The 16,182-nt window shown below is 34.4% G+C and overlaps 1 protein-coding gene across 2 annotated transcripts in view; it reads left to right on the forward strand.

Annotated features, from left to right (window-relative positions):
• PGR (progesterone receptor) overlaps positions 1 to 16,182 on the forward strand; it is a 120,247-nt gene that overhangs the window by 37,141 nt on the left and 66,924 nt on the right. For both annotated transcript variants that reach the window (XM_047071487.1, XM_047071488.1), the window contains exon 3: positions 7,056 to 7,172. In XM_047071487.1, coding sequence (XP_046927443.1) covers positions 7,056 to 7,172 — 117 coding nt within the window. The remainder of the gene's footprint in view (positions 1 to 7,055; positions 7,173 to 16,182) is intronic.

The following is a 16,182-nucleotide window of genomic DNA, read 5'->3' on the forward strand; positions in this document are numbered from 1 at the left end:
TCTTTTTTAATTTCTGGCTTATTGGGATACCCTCGTTTTTTGTTCTAGACTATAATTAAACAACATTATTTCCATGACGTTTTATTCAGCATTTTTGTGTTTGTGGTGGAAGGAATGCCCCCATAAGTACCAGGTCATGTTGTCTCAACCCTATGCTTCACAAGTGATACAATACCAACTTCCTCTTCTTTGTTCTTTATCTGTTAAATATATATATTCATTCTTCCTGCCATTTTACTGCATATTTCCCCCTCCTTTTCAAAGGAAGACGTGAAAAAGTTGTGACTTCTCTCAAATCAAAGGGAAATGCGTTCACTTTTGCTTATAAGGCAACAAAAATAATACAGAAGTCTTATTTTAAAGGTAAATCTCTTTTTAGCTTATAATAGATTTCATTTCAATCAAAATGGAATTTTATCATGTATCCGAAATTCTTATGCCATTAGGCATATAAAATGATCTAGTCACATTTTAATAATGCCTTTATTTTCACAGAATATGATCCTTTTAATGATAGTAACACTTAAAGTTATATTAATATATTAAATTAAAGTTATATAAATATAATATATTAAATTAGTTATATAAATATATATTAAATAAGTATATATAATATGTTATATATATAATTATGATGTATTATAATATATATCATATATTTATTTATAAATAAGTATAGATATATAGATAGGGAGCAGTTAGAAGTAACATAAATATAGCCATTCAATAATCTGTTTTTTCAGATAAATATAAAAATTTCAGAAATAATAAAAACTTATGTCTTTCCAAAGGTAGATGTTAAAAATAAGTTTGTAATAAATGAACAAAGAAAAAAAGATATAAACAGATGCTTAAGTATAGAGGAAAAACTGGTGGTTATCAGAGGGGAGATGGGAGGGGGGTTAGGTGAAATAGAAGGGTTAAGAGTATCGTGATGAGCACTGAGTGGTGTATAGAATTGTTGATTTACTACATTGTACACCTGAAACTAACACTGTTAATTATATTGAAATTTAAAAATTTAAAAAAAACTATAAAAATAAGCTTGTTAAGGCTCTACTTATAACTCATGGTCTATTAATATAAAAAGGCAGGAAATTCATTGAAATAATAGGCATTGTGTATAAAAATGTTGAAAGATGTTAAATACAAATCTGGAGCAAGACATTTTTAAAATTTACCATATATGACAATAAGTGAAATACTACTGTAGAGCCTATATCATTGAGTACACCATAGTTATGGCTATAAGTGAAACAAAAAATATAGTTATGTGTACATATATTCAACAAATATTTATTGCAGTCTTATTTAACACAAAACTTACAAAAGACCTAGTTTTTACCTTCACAAAACCTAGGGAAGGCAGGCAAACAGTATTTATAGTAGATACATATTGAATATTTAGTTGGTTACGTAGAAGAAATGTCTAGGCCTTTGTCGGATCAGTTAGACCAGTTAAGAGTTTGTTCAACAGGTAAACTTAGAAAAGGGAGGAGAGTCATAAAGGTATGAGAGACTTTGGGGAAATGTAAGGATGTTAGTACAACTAGAACATAAAACAGAATATGAAATTCAAAAGAAAAGATGTAATAGTAATTACCCCTTGCTCTTCCCACCCTGAAATATATGAGATTTTCTAAAGAGAAAGAGAAAATGTGGTGTTCTATTACAGACTTTTGGTAACATTGCCCCAGGTTTCAGAAGGGGCAGATGATGTATATATTAAAAGGGGAGATTTAGACAGTATCTCCTGTTTGGGTGAATTCTCCTGTTATTTAACATTGTGCCATTCATTCTGTTTGTGGTGGCCCATAGCTTCTAAATACTCCTGGATGTCTTGTAACTCCTGGTGGTGAAGGTATGGGTAGATAGCAAGGATATTAGAACGTACTAAGTAATTTGAAGACTGACTTTTTGTAAATTGTTTTAGAGTGACAATGTTGTGTTGGACTGAGGAGCAGCAACAATTGAGCCTAAATCTGTGATTTATGAGGAATGAGCAAGTGGATCTGTTTTTCAAAACCAGAATGTAAATTGTCTAAAGAAAAGTGGTAGCACTACACACTATGCTGGATTCACAACCCCCACAATTCAATGTTTTGAAGATGTCCTAGATAAAGTTTTGACAGAGCCAATGCATCGGGCATGAACTTTCTTCACTTGCATGTACAGCCAGGTACCTGATGGAGTGACACATATGACAGAGTGGTCCTTTCTGTATTCCTTGCCTTCTCGGTGGCTCTGAGTCCTGGCCAAGCTTTCTGGTTGCAGAGGCAGTGCCTGGGCCCCATGCCAAATTATCTTAGCTCTAGTTGGAACTGGTTGGGTAAAACATTTCTTAAGCCAAAAGGTCTCCTGGAAAAGGTTAACCTCTAATTTTACCCCCTAAATTCTGCTTGCATGATGCTATACCAGCATTGCAGTTTTGATAGCCTAACATTAGTGTTAAAGTTGACCATAGCGTAACTTTCAGATTTCTTTAAGCCTTTCCATTTTGTTACAGGCAGCCCATGATGATATGAATCATGCCTACCCCTCAAGATGGTCCCTTCATGCCAATAGCCTTTATTATCAGAAATTTTCCTCCTTTTCAAACATCAAATCTTGGAATGCTTAGCTCTCCCCCCCCACCACCAAGAGTTATAAGAATTGCATTCTATTTGATAACTATAATTTTCTCATTTATACTTAAATCTATGTTTAACTTTATTTAGTACTCATCAACAATCTTTCATGCCAGATTTCCCTCCTCGTGCATTCTCTATTGTAACTCATCCATTATTGGTTAAGTTATATCTTTAGGAATCTCTTTAGAGTGTGTACTGGGCTCTCATTTCCTGATTTTATGCATATCTGAGAATGTCTTTCAATTGCCTTTCAAACCGAAGAACTTCACTAAGTATAGAATTTTTGGGCTAGATCTAGAACAGATCCAGTACTGTATTTGGTATTTAGAGATGTGACAATAATCATAGTTGTAGCAGACATTCATTAATTACTTGCTATTTGACAGACTCTTACATGAGATTGTTTAATCCTTAGATCCAATTCTGGGTACTAAAATTATTTCATTTTACTTGTCAAAGTCATCTAGCTACTAAGTAAGGAGTTTGAAATTTGAACTTACGCAGTAATGCTCCAAAATCCTTACTCTTGGGGCACCTGGCTGGCTCAGTTGGTTAAGCGTCAGACTCTTGATTTCGGCTCAGGTCATGATCTCGCCATTGGGTTCTGTGCTGGACGTGGCGCCTGCTTAAGATTCTCTCTCTCCCTCTCTCTCTTCCCCTCCTCACCTCTCTCTCTCTCTCTGTCTCTCTCTCTCTCTCTCTCTAAACAAAAAATCATGACAACAACGAAAAAAACCAAAGTCCACACTCTTAATTTTCTATACTACCTTTCAGGTTAATAATAATAAATTTCAGGTTAATAATAATAAATTTCTATACTACCTTTCAGGTTAATTAAGCTCAAATGTCTAGCTGTGTGACTTTAGAAATGTTACTTCTCTGTGCTTCAGTTAACTCTATAAAATGGGACTGATGTTAATAATAAGGATGCTATGATGATAAATGAGTTGATACATGCAAATAGTTTATAACAGTGCCTAGCAGATAGTAAATACTTGACAGTGGCCTGCTGCTGTTGTTATTACCTTATAGATAGTAAGATCCAGATCCAAACTTTGAATAATCAATCTTATTTCAAGTAACTCTGCTGTTTAACACTATAGTATAGTATCAAAAGTTAGGTGGAAATTAGGCATGGAAATTAGGCATTTACATTTAGTGGGGACAAGTGATTATTCAAACAGTATTGGGACATACATGATAAGCAATAAATGCTTGTTGAATGTATGAGGGTTTTATAAGAGTGTATATGCAGTCACTTAATGAATATTAACAAGTATTAAGTATCCTCTAGGTCTGTATAGGCCAACTAGAATGAAACACAAAAATGATAGGGCATGATAATGAAATTGTAGATGATTTTTTTCTTTTGAATTTCCTTAATTTGTTCCACAATTTCGCGAATAATACAATTTATAAAATTAACAATTTGACCAGATAATCACTACATTATTTTTTATATATGTTGAGTGAGTTTGAAGTAACTACAAATAAGTGGTTGGAAGGGCAGAGCTCAGAGTGAGGTTTTGGAGCCATGAAAAGATAATGAAACTACCCATATGGTGTGTACAGTGGAGTAAAACATATAAGAAATAGGCAAAGGACAAGGTGTTGGCAAATGGAACTTAAAGGAACCATTAGAAAGACACATGAAGAGTCAGAAGAGACATGCCCCCCAAAACAAAGCAGGAGACAGGTGGGGAGAGAAATTATCAGTGGCAAATTATACAGAAGGTCAAGAAAGAATCCACAGTATTTAGGAATGAAGAAATCTTTGTTAAGCCATTTTATAAGAACAGTGAATATATATAAGCCATATTATAGTATGCTGAGGAGTAAAGGAAGTTGGGTAGTTAGAGACTGAAAATGTAGATGATTTTTTCAACAAGTTAGATGACCAAGGGATGGATCCTGGAAGAATTTAGAGTGAGACAGAATTCCTTTTATTTTTCCCTTATTGCTGCTAGAATTTTTGGCATGGAAACACTTGTGAAAGGAGAATATCATTGGAGAGGAAGAGTCTAAAGATTTTAGGAGAGAAAGGGCAAGATTTGAAAGCAGGTAGGAAACAATGGTTACAAGAGCATAGACTGAGAACCTTGGTAAGAAGAACTCCCTCTGAGCACTGAAAGAGAAGGTGCCATCGTAAATCATTTAAGAAATTGAAATACTATAATCAGCAGTATCCCAGATGCTGGTGTTTTTTTTGGGCTTTTGGTTTTTCCTAAATATTTGTGACCTAGGGGTAGAAGGCAGGAGAGCCTCCCTTCAAAAAAACAATTACATCCATGTGCACTGTTTAAGTTTTTTCTCTGTATAGGATGGAAAATCTTGCTCCCTACTTCCTGTTCTCTCTTCTTGTGAGAAATCAGTGTAGGGTCCAGATGAATGACGGATGGATAGGTTAATTGACTGATTGATTTACACATACTTTATTCCCACAGTCACTCCTATAGCCTGCAAATATAACTTGTGGTAAAAAAATGAGCGGAGTCAAATAAAAAAGTAGCATGTAGTGTACACTCTACTAATCTGATGGACATGAGTGTGAAACTTCATAACCATCCTTTGTTAGGAGGAAAGCCCTAAGTCTATGCCTAAGACTCCTAAACAAGAGAATGAACATTAGTAGGAGAGAGTACATGGATATAAGTTTGTGGAGGAATATATATTTAAGAAAAGACCATCTGTGCTTATCCCAAAATGCCCCAGGCCAAGACCGTTTTGTTGCTAGCTGTCTGACAGACCTGGCCTTTTTTCCCTTTGTGCTTTGTTCACATACTTGCCCCTGTTTGATAAAGCAAATGTTTAAGGTACCTCTGTGTTCCTTTACCACAAACTTTGGCCAGAAGAGTGAATCTGATTTTAATGCTAATATAAAATATTAAAGGAAATTCCATAATCCTTTAAAATTACTTTTCATACTTCCAAAATATAAGTAAGCTGAAGAGGTTAAAAAGACTCAGTCTGTGTTACAGGAATTTATTGGAAAATGAGTGCCAAAAAGTAAATTTTTCAGTTAATTAATGTTTCCATGTTTAAGCTGAATTTTTTTTTTTAATTTTTTTTTTTCAACGTTTATTTATTTTTGGGACAGAGAGAGACAGAGCATGAACGGGGGAGGGGCAAAGAGAGAGGGAGACACAGAATCGGAAACAGGCTCCAGGCTCTGAGCCATCAGCCCAGAGCCTGACGCGGGGCTCGAACTCCCGGACCGTGAGATCGTGACCTGGCTGAAGTCGGACGCTTAACCGACTGCACCACCCAGGCGCCCCAAAGCTGAATTTTTAAAATTCAATCTAATTAAGTTAGATTGTTCCATGCTTTATTAAATGGAACACGTTTGTGGTTTAAAAGGATCATGGTTGTTACGTTTTCATTCATACGTGTATCTTGAGAAACTTAAGACCATGGGGGAAGTGAAGGGGAAAAAAAAAGTTACAAACAAAGAGGAAGGGAGGCAAACCATAAGAGACTCTTAAATATAGAAGGCAAACTGAGGGTTGATGGGGGGTGGGAGAGAGGGGAAAGTGGGTGATGGGCATTGAGGGGGGAACTTGGGATGAGCACTGGGTGTTGCATGGAAGCCAATTTGACAATAAATTATATTAAAAATAAAATAAATAAAATAAAATCATCATGGTTGAATATTAAATTCATATCCCAGACCTTTTGAAGGAAACTCCACAAATGATCCCATGGTCACACATAGTATCTGCATTTCTTCTACAATTCTTCTGTCTTTTCCTTCATTCAGTACTTCTCAGTGTTTTAAATATTTCTCATTTATCATTATTTCTATTTATTGTGTTTTCTAATTTGCAGCCAAAATAACCTAGGCAGTAAAGTCAGCACAATCAGTGACATCTTTTTTTTTTAATGTGCTATTCACAATTATTTGACCCTGTAAGTAAGATAGCTCCAGGAATTTCCAATAGAATTAAGTGTATAGATTTTATAAAATGTCTATTTCAGAGACTTTTTTAGTTCTTTAGTCTGTTTCTTGAAGGTTTAGATGTCAGAAAGAAAAAAAAGTTTTACTATAGTTTGACTATCTTACATAACTAAAGCTTATCAACAACATGTAGATAACCTTGAAATGAGAAAGGGCTAAGGGCAATCTGATACTGACACCATTAAGAAGATGAACAGAAATATTATACAAAACATTTTTAAAGGAGTCATAAAATTAATTTATATGCTGTGTGCACCTCATTAAGGCTCATGAAGACACGGGCAAACTATTAAACAGGGTGTGGAGCATCCCCAACATTCACTTATGCCAGGCAAGAGGCGGAGAGAGACAGTAATGCACTTGCTGATGTGCATTTGTTGTTGTTGTTGTTGTTGTTGTTTTTCTATGCATAAAATTTCCAAAGGTCTTTAGATATCATATGTAACTTTTGTTTTTGTTTCGTTTTCTAGGGCAGCATAATTATTTATGTGCTGGAAGAAATGATTGCATTGTTGATAAAATCCGCAGAAAAAACTGCCCCGCATGTCGCCTTAGAAAGTGTTGCCAGGCTGGCATGGTCCTTGGAGGTAATACTGATGTTTTCATCAGTAATATGCTGTTGAATATTTACACTCTAAAACCGTGGGCCAGGAAATCCTAGTTTTCTTATTCATCTTTGTTCTTGTTTTGCTTTTCCTGTCATGATTATTGGTGTCTGAATGAAGCAACCATTAATATCACATTAACTATAGATTCTCATCTTTTTTAGGTATGTTATGAAAAGTAATAAGCCTTCATTTGTCTATATTGCCTGTACGGAGATGCTATGAGAAGTTCACCAGCCTCTTATTAAGTGACATAGGTTGGATCTAGTCTCTGCCACTCACTGTCTGGGTAGCCTTGGATAAGTCACTAACTCCTTCTGGGCATCAGTCTCCTTATTTGTAAAATGAGAGTACTGAGGTTCTTTTCAGAATCAAAAATTGATTCTGTGAATTGGTCAAGTACATTGGTCTTTATCCATCTCCCTCTCTCTCTCCATCAATCCCCTCCCACCCTACTTCCCTTCCTCATTCTCTTTAAGTAACTATATATGGAGCCCTTACCACTTACCAGGTACTCTTCTAAATTCTGGGGGTATAGCAGCACACACACACACACACACACACACACACACACACACACACAAAACAGAAACAGAAACAAATCTCTACCCTAATGGAGCTTACATTTTGGGTAGAGGAACAATAAGTATGTATGTCAAATTATTATAAGTGTTATCAAAAATATTAAGCCGGATGAATTAATAGGAAGTATCAGGGAGAGGAGTCACTTCTGAATCCTTTAATTAATATTTTCATTTCACTTGGCCATTTCTTTTTCTTCCCCCTTCTAAGTATATTTTCTTTTTCCCTCTTTAAGTTTTTATTTATTGTTTTTCAAATTTTATTTTTTATGGTTCCAAGTTTTTATTTAAATTACAGTTAGTTAACATATAGTATATTAATTTCAAGTATAGAATTGAGTGATTCATTGCTTACATACAACACCCAGTGCTCATCACAACAAGTTCCCTCCAAGATAACCACCATCTACTTCTCCCATCCCCCTACCCACCTCCCCTCTGGTAACCATTGTTTGTTCACTATAGTTAAGAGTCTGTTTCTTGGTTTTGCTTCTCTCTTTTTATCCCCCTCTATTTTCATTTGTTTTGTTCTTAAATTCCACATATGAGTAAACTCATATGGTATTTGTCTTTCTCTGACTTACTTCACTTAGCATAATACTCTCTAGCTCCATCCACGTCATTGCAAATGGCAATAGTTCATTTTTTTTAAGGCTGAGTAATATCCCATCGTGTATACATACCACTTCTTCTTTATCCATTTATCAGTCCATGGACATTTGGGTTCTTTCCATAATTTGGCTATTGTTGATAATGCCTCTATAAACATCAGGGTGCATGTATCTCTTTCAAATTAGTATTTTTGTTTCCTTTGGGTAAATACCTAGTAGTGCAGTTGCTGGCTCATAGGGTATCTCTATTTTTAACTTTTGAGCAACATCCATACTGTTTTCCAGAGTGGCTGTGTCAGTTTACATTCCCACCGACAGTACAGAAGGGTTCCCATTTCTTCATATCCTTGCCATCATCTGTGGTTTTCTGAGTTGTTAATTTTACCTACTCTGACCCATGTGAGGTGGTATCTCAATGTGGTTTTGATTTGTATTTCCCTGATGATGAGTGATCTTTTCATGTGTCTGTTGGCCATCTGGATGTCTTCTTTGGAAAATTGTCTATTCCTGTCTTCTGCCCATTTTTTAAAATGGATTATTTGTTTTTCAGGTGTTGAGTTTTATAAGTTCTTTGTATATTTTGGATACTAAACCTTTATCTGACATCATTTGCACATATCTTCTCCCATTCCCTCAGTTCCCTTTCAGTTTTGTTGATTGTTTCCTTCGCTGTACAGATGGTTTTACTTTGATAAAGTCCCAACAGTTTATTTTTGCTTTTATCTCCCTTGCCTCAGGAGATATATCTAGTAAGAATTTGCTATGGCCAATGTCAAAGAGGTTACTGCCTGTGTTCTTCTCTATGATTTTAATGTTTTCCTGTTTCACATTTAAGTCTTTTATCCAATTTGAATTTATTTTTGTTTATGGTATAATAAAGTGGTTCAGTTTCATTCTTTTGCATGTTGCTATCCAGTTTTCCTGACACGCTTGTTGAAAAGACTGTCTTTTTTTCCATTGTATAGTCTTTCCTAGTCTCTTGAAGATTAATTGACCATATATAGTTGTGGGTTCATTTCTGAGTTTTCTGTTCTGTTCCACTGATGTGTCTGTTTTTGCACCAGTAACATACTGTCTTGTTCATTACAGCTTTGTAATATGACTTGAAGTTGAGAATTGTGATGCTTCCATCAGTTAACCATTTCTTAAGCAATATCTCCGGCATCATGAGTTTGATGTAATGGTTATAATTTTTCTAAAATACATTAAAATGAACTCATAACCTTTTTGTAGTGTATATATATATATGTATATATTATATATATCTCTATATATTATAGAGATATAGTTAACCTAAAAGTTACCTTAGTTTCAGGTGTAAAACAGTGATTTGACAGGTCTATGTGCTGTGCTCACCACAAGTTTTGCTACCTTCTGTCTTCATACAATGCTATTACAATACCAATGATTTAATTCCCTATGCTGTAGCTTTCATCTCCATGACTGGTACATTCCATGAGTGGATAACCTGTACCTCTCACTCTCTTTCACCTATTTTGCCAATCCCCCCAGCTCCCTCCACTCTGGCGACCATGTTTGGTCTCTGCATTTATGGGTCTATTTCTGCTTTTCTGTTTGTTTCTTTAGATTTCACGTGTAAGTGAAATCATATGTTATTTGTCTTTGATGTATTTCACTTAGCATAATAGCCCCTAAGACTATGTATGTTGTTGCAAATGGCAAGATCTCATGCTTTTTCATGACTAAGTCAATTGCACATATATATCACATCTTCTTTATCCATCTATCTACTTATGGACACTTGGGTTGCTTCCCTAATTTGGTTGTTGTTTATAATGCTGCAATAAACATAGGGGTCCAAATATCTTTTTGAATTAGTGTTTTTGTTTTCTTTGAGACCCTGTAGTTTAATTACTGAATCATGTGGTATTTCTATTTTTAACTTTTTGAGGAACCTCCATACTGTTTTCCATAGTAGCTACAACAATTTTCATTCCCACCAGCAGTGCACAAGGCTTCCTTTTTCTTCATATCCTTTTCAGCACTTGTTATTTATTGTCTTTTCAATTCTAGCTATTCTGACAGGGATAAGGTAATACCTCACTGTAATTTTGGCTTGCATTTCCCCGATGTTTAGTGAGTTTGACCATCTTTCATATGCTGGTTGGCCATGTATGTCTTCTTTGGAAAAATGTCTATTCAGGTCCACTGGCCATTAAATTTTTTTTTAATGTTTGCTTATTTTTGAGAGACAGAGACAGAAGGTATGAGCAGAGGAGGGACAGAGAGAGAGGGAGACACAGAATGCAAAGCAGGCTCCAGGCTCTGAGCTGTCAGCACAGAGCCTGACACAGAGCTCAAGCTCCCAAACCTGGAGATCATGACCTGAGCTGAAGTTGGACACAACCAACCTGACCAGGAGCCACCCAGGAGCCCCTCTGCCAATTTTTAATCAGATTTTTTTTTGGTGTTGAGTCATATAAGTTATTTATAAATTTTGGATATTAATGCCTTGTCAGATATATCATTTGCAAAAATCTTCCATTCAGTAAGTTGCCTTTTTGTTTTGATGATGATTTCCTTCACTGTACAGAGGCTTTTTATTTTGGTTTGGTCCCAATAGTTTAATTTTGCTTTTATTTATCTTGCCTGAAGAGACATATCTAGAAAAATGTTGCTAAGAACAATGGCAAGATATTATTGCATGTGTTTTCTTCTAGGAGTTTTATGGTTTCCAGTTTCACATTTAGGTGTTTAATCCATTTTGAGTTTATTTTTGTATATAGTTTAAGTAAGTGATCCAATATCATTCTTTTGCCTAATGCTGTCCAGTTTTCCCAGCACCATTAAAGAGACTGTCTTTTCCCCCCTGCATATTGTTGTCATAGATTAATTGATCATAAAAGCATTAGTTTATTACTGGGCTCTCTATCCTATTACATTGATCTGTGTCTGTGTTGGTGCCAGTACATGGTGTTTTTATTACTACAGCTTTGTAGTATATCTTGAAATCTGGAATTGTTATACCTCCAGCTTTGTTCTTCTTTCTCAAGATTGCTTTGGCTATTTGAGGTCTTTTGTAGTTCCATACAAATTTTAGTATTACTTTTTCTATTCTATGACAAATGCTATTGATATTTTGATCTGAATCTGTAGATTGCTTTGGATAGCATGGACATTTCAATGATACTGAACTTCCAATCCATGAACCTGCTATACGTATTTGCATTTGTGTCCTCTTCAATTTGTTTTGTTAATGTCTTATAGTTTTTTTTAATATTTTATTTAAATCCAAGTTAGTTAGCATATAGTGTAATATTGGTTCCAGGAGTAGATTTTAGTCATTTATCACTTACATATAGCACCTAGTGCTCATCCCAACAAGTGCCCTCCTTAATGCCCTTCACCCATGTAGTCTATCACCCCACACACCTCCCCTCCAGCAACCCTAAGTTTGTTCTTTGTATTTAAGAGTCTCTTATGGTTTGCTTCCTCTGTTTTTATCTTATTTTTCTTTCCCTTCTCCTATTCATCTGTTTTGTTCCTTAAATTCCACATATGAATGAAGTCATATGATATTTATCTGTCTCTGGCTGACTTATTTCGCTTAGCATAATATGCTGTAGTTCCATCCATGTTGTTGCAAATGGCAAGATTCCATTCTTTTTGATTGCCGAGTAATATTTCAGTGTGTGTGTGTGTGTGTGTCTGTGTGTGTGTGTGTGTGTACATACATACCATATCTTCTTTATCCATTTGTTAGTCAATGGACATTTGGGCTCTTTCCATAATTTTGCTATTGTTGATATTGCTACTATAAACATTGGGGTACATGTGCCCCTTCGAATCAGCACTTTTGTATCCTTTGGATAAATACCTAGTAGTGCAATTGCTGGGTTATAAGGTAGCTCTATTTTTAATTTTTTTCAGGAACAAAAACACTGTTTTGCAGAGTGGCTGCACCAGTTTGCATTCCTAACAACAGTGCAAAAGGGTTCTCCTTTCTCTGCATCGTCAGCAACATCTGTTGTTTCCTGATTGGTTAATTTTAGCTATTCTGACAGGTGTGAGATGGTTATCTCATTAGAATCTATAATTGAAAATCTGTCCCAAGCCAAAAATAGTCATTCACATAATATAGCCATTTTAATATTTTTCCCATTAGAGTTTTTTTAATGATTCTCCATAATATAACAACTTGCTGTATTATGTAATTATAAAATATATTAAGCCTACCAAATTAATAAAAATAAACAAGTAAATACCTATATATCTGTCACTCAATTTTTAATTGATATGATCATTTTTCATATATTCTTCATTCTAAGGAATAATATATTAACAGATATTTTAAAGCTTTTGATATGTTCTTTCCCTAAACTCATTAGATTAGTTTCTTATAAAATTTCCTTGTCTCTCTTTTTTTAAAATCAGGTAGTCTCTACAAACCTTCCAAACTACCCCTGAAGTTATTTCAAGTTAATTTGTCTTCCCCAAACACCATATTGTCATTCAAAATAATTTAGGGAGTTTCATAGTGTTAGATGGCTCATAGGACTAATATATAATGCAGTATCTTTGATTCTGAGGGATATCTGGGATATAAAAAAAAGAAAGAAGAAGGAAAACCTTACTGTATTTCAGGCATATTTGAAGGAAAGATTGAATTCTAATGTTATCTTGTGGTCAGTATCGCAAACTGAGAAATATGGTTTGTGCATTTAAATATCTCATAAGTAGATCTGCACAGAGGTTTATTAGAAAGAAGTGGCACCACACTCTGATATGTCATAGTCCTGGTATTGGTCTGCCTGGCAGAGTTAATAGCAGAAGTCTGTGGAGTCAACAGTCCAGTTCTTATAAATCAGAAAGGTATGCAATTTCTGGATCAGATTCTAACTGCTAGTCCTGTATTAAATTTCTGGAGTAAGGGTAAGTGTACTTGTATTCTACTGAGAATGTGAGAGCTTCCTTTTGAATGATAATCAGGGTTGCTTCTAGTTGGATTCTTTCATAATTAGAAGAGTTTCACTTAAGTAATAATAGCATACATACTACTAAAAATGGAGATACATCCTTTCCTTCCTTCCTACGTGTTTACCACTCTTTGAGGTTTCTCATTTCTGATATAGAGACCATTTAAATAACAAAAGATGAAACAAAGAGTAAACCTTGAAAATTTTTTAAAGATTTAATAAAATATATGCAAGAATTTCAGAAGCCAGAAATATTAATGTTTTCACAGGTCATGACATAGATATTGCAGGTTGTAATACCAGCTTTAGTGGCTGTGTGCTGATTATAAGAATTGTGTTTGAGTTATTGGGTCTCTTAGTTGCATATAAGTCTTATTTTTAATAAACCACTTTCCTTGCCTTCACCAGGTCACAATAAACTCTTGCATTTTGTTATTGCTATACAGTACTGAGTAGGAAAGATAGTTACATGCTGAACTATGGTAATATATCTTCTAATTTAGGTGTTCTGCTTCCAACTTCTTTCCTTTGGAAAACATTTTTGTGTAATGACTCACAAAAAAATTCTAAAATGAATACAGCTCTGTGTTTTGCATTTGTGGTAAAAATGATGAATTATTATAAAGGTAATTAGCTCTTACAAATATAAGTAACTTTCTACATAAAGGAATGATTAAATACATAGTTAATGTTAGCTGAAATGTTTTTAAAGCTGGAGACTATTTTTATAGGGTTGTTATTTATTTATTTACTTATTTTGGTAGAAAGCCTTTTCTTCAGATTTTAAAGGGTTATGCTAGAAAGCTAGTTTCTTTCCTACCCCCTTCTGCCCTTATATTCACCCCCCATGTCTCTTGGCAAAGAGAATAACTTTCTGGGCTACAGAATATGGGTTGTGTAGTAAAGTGTTGTTGTTTTTTTCTCCTCCTATACTTTCTGGCTAGAAAGCCTCTTTTTTTTTTTTTTTTTTTTTAAGAATTTCTGAACAGTACCTTCTTTGGAAGTATAGAAACTTAGTCTGTGCCTTCAATTACTATAAAAACTGAAAGCATCTGTCTTCTCTTTGATGCAGGAATTGCTTTGGGTGATGCCTGCCAGCTACCTCTTTGGACTATCTTCCTCTTATGAGCATTTCCTTTTCTACCCAAACCCTGGTCTTTGAATGAGCAACCCCCATACCAAGATAATACTTCTCACACTATTTCCTCAGTTCACTAAATTGAATGAAACCTACAGCCAAATAGTGTCTTCTGGCCACTTCCTGATTGTTCACCCTAAACCCCCTTTCACACATACGGGATAAGGATATTCCTTAGAATATTCATTCTCATTTCTTTGTGTTTTTTGTTTGTTTTGGGGGTGTTTTTTGGTGGTTTGGTTTTTTGTTTGTTTGTTTGTTTGTTTTCAATTAGGGACTGCTTTTATGGCTGCCAGCTAAAACTGTTCAAGAGCATCTAGCAGTATTTACTATTTTTAGACCCCCTTAAAAAGTTAGGATTGAGGGATATAAAGATTCTCCTCCATTTGTAGTCTAACTTTATTTGGATAATTGAGACATTTACTATTTAAAACAATTCTAATATAGTTTGGGGTTCTTTTTGAAAATATTCATTTTAATTTTATATTTCCTGTTATCTAGCATTTGTATTTTTTTAAGTATAAATGCAGGCATGTTGTTTTAATCTGGGAAGTAGAAAAGCAAGCTAAATCTGTGCCAAAAGAGGTTGTTAGAGCATAGTCCCAATGTACTGATCCCAGCAACATCATCCTTTTGATAATTTGAAGTAAAACACAGATCTAGACATGATTTCTCACAGCTACTATTGGGATAATTGCCTATAAATCCAACTAAACAAGAGCAAAGCTTATTATGACCCTCATAATATCAACGGATTTGCACTATTCCCTGTCTGCTGATCTTTACCCTCTATTTTCTCATCCAATTCCCAGAAAGCTTTCCAGCTTCCATAAAATTTACATTTTAATATCCAATATAATATTCTGCCTCTATGCAACGTGCCCAGCATTATCACATGAACACCTTGTGTCATCCACAAAATAAAAAATATAACATTTTTTGGCCAGAAATAAAAACAAATAGAGAGGCCATGGCAAAGTAAACATTCACTTCAGAACTTAGTCCATAATTAGTAATCTATATTACTTTATTCAGTCTGAAAGATTTATGTGTATGTTTACCTATTTGGTTTTTTTTCCAACTCAGTCCTTCATTCAGTTTACTTGTTTTTGAGATAAAATTTTTGTAAGTTCTTTATGTGGGAAATTATTAATGATAATTTCATTTATCCATTTAAAATATCTTTCTTTACCCTTCACTTTCAAAAGATGATTTTGGTGATTTAAAAATTTTAGGTTGACTTTGTTTTTCTCCACGCTGTAAAGATGCTCATCTACTACCTTCTGGGAGTATCATTTTTTCTGAGAATTCTCCCATTTATCTAACAGCTGTTTCTTTGAGGCAATATTTTATCTATATTTATGTAAAATGTTTTTTATACTTTTTCTACAAATTCACTGTAACAACCAGTAATAAGTTAGCTTCATTTGTTCTACTTGTAAATCATGATTTCTAAATTTGTGTCTTTTGTACATACTAGGAGGATCAATACCATCCCAGTATTCTTCAAATATTGCTTCCCTCCACATTGCCTTTTTCTACCTCTAGAACACTTACTAGACATATATTAGCACATTCTCTCTTCCAAATATCCTTACCCTATATAATATTTCTCATATTGTTATCTATGCTATATTCTGTAAATTTAGTCAGTTATATCTTCAAGTTTACCATCTCTTAACTTTAGTGGTGGTATTTTTTTAAACATTATACTTGTTTCTTTTA

This window comes from Lynx rufus, unplaced genomic scaffold, assembly GCF_022079265.1.
Source record: "Lynx rufus isolate CCGP_SWC_20201006 ecotype Redwood Valley unplaced genomic scaffold, mLynRuf1.p SCAF_9, whole genome shotgun sequence".
In the NCBI taxonomy this organism is placed as follows: Eukaryota; Metazoa; Chordata; class Mammalia; order Carnivora; family Felidae; genus Lynx; species Lynx rufus.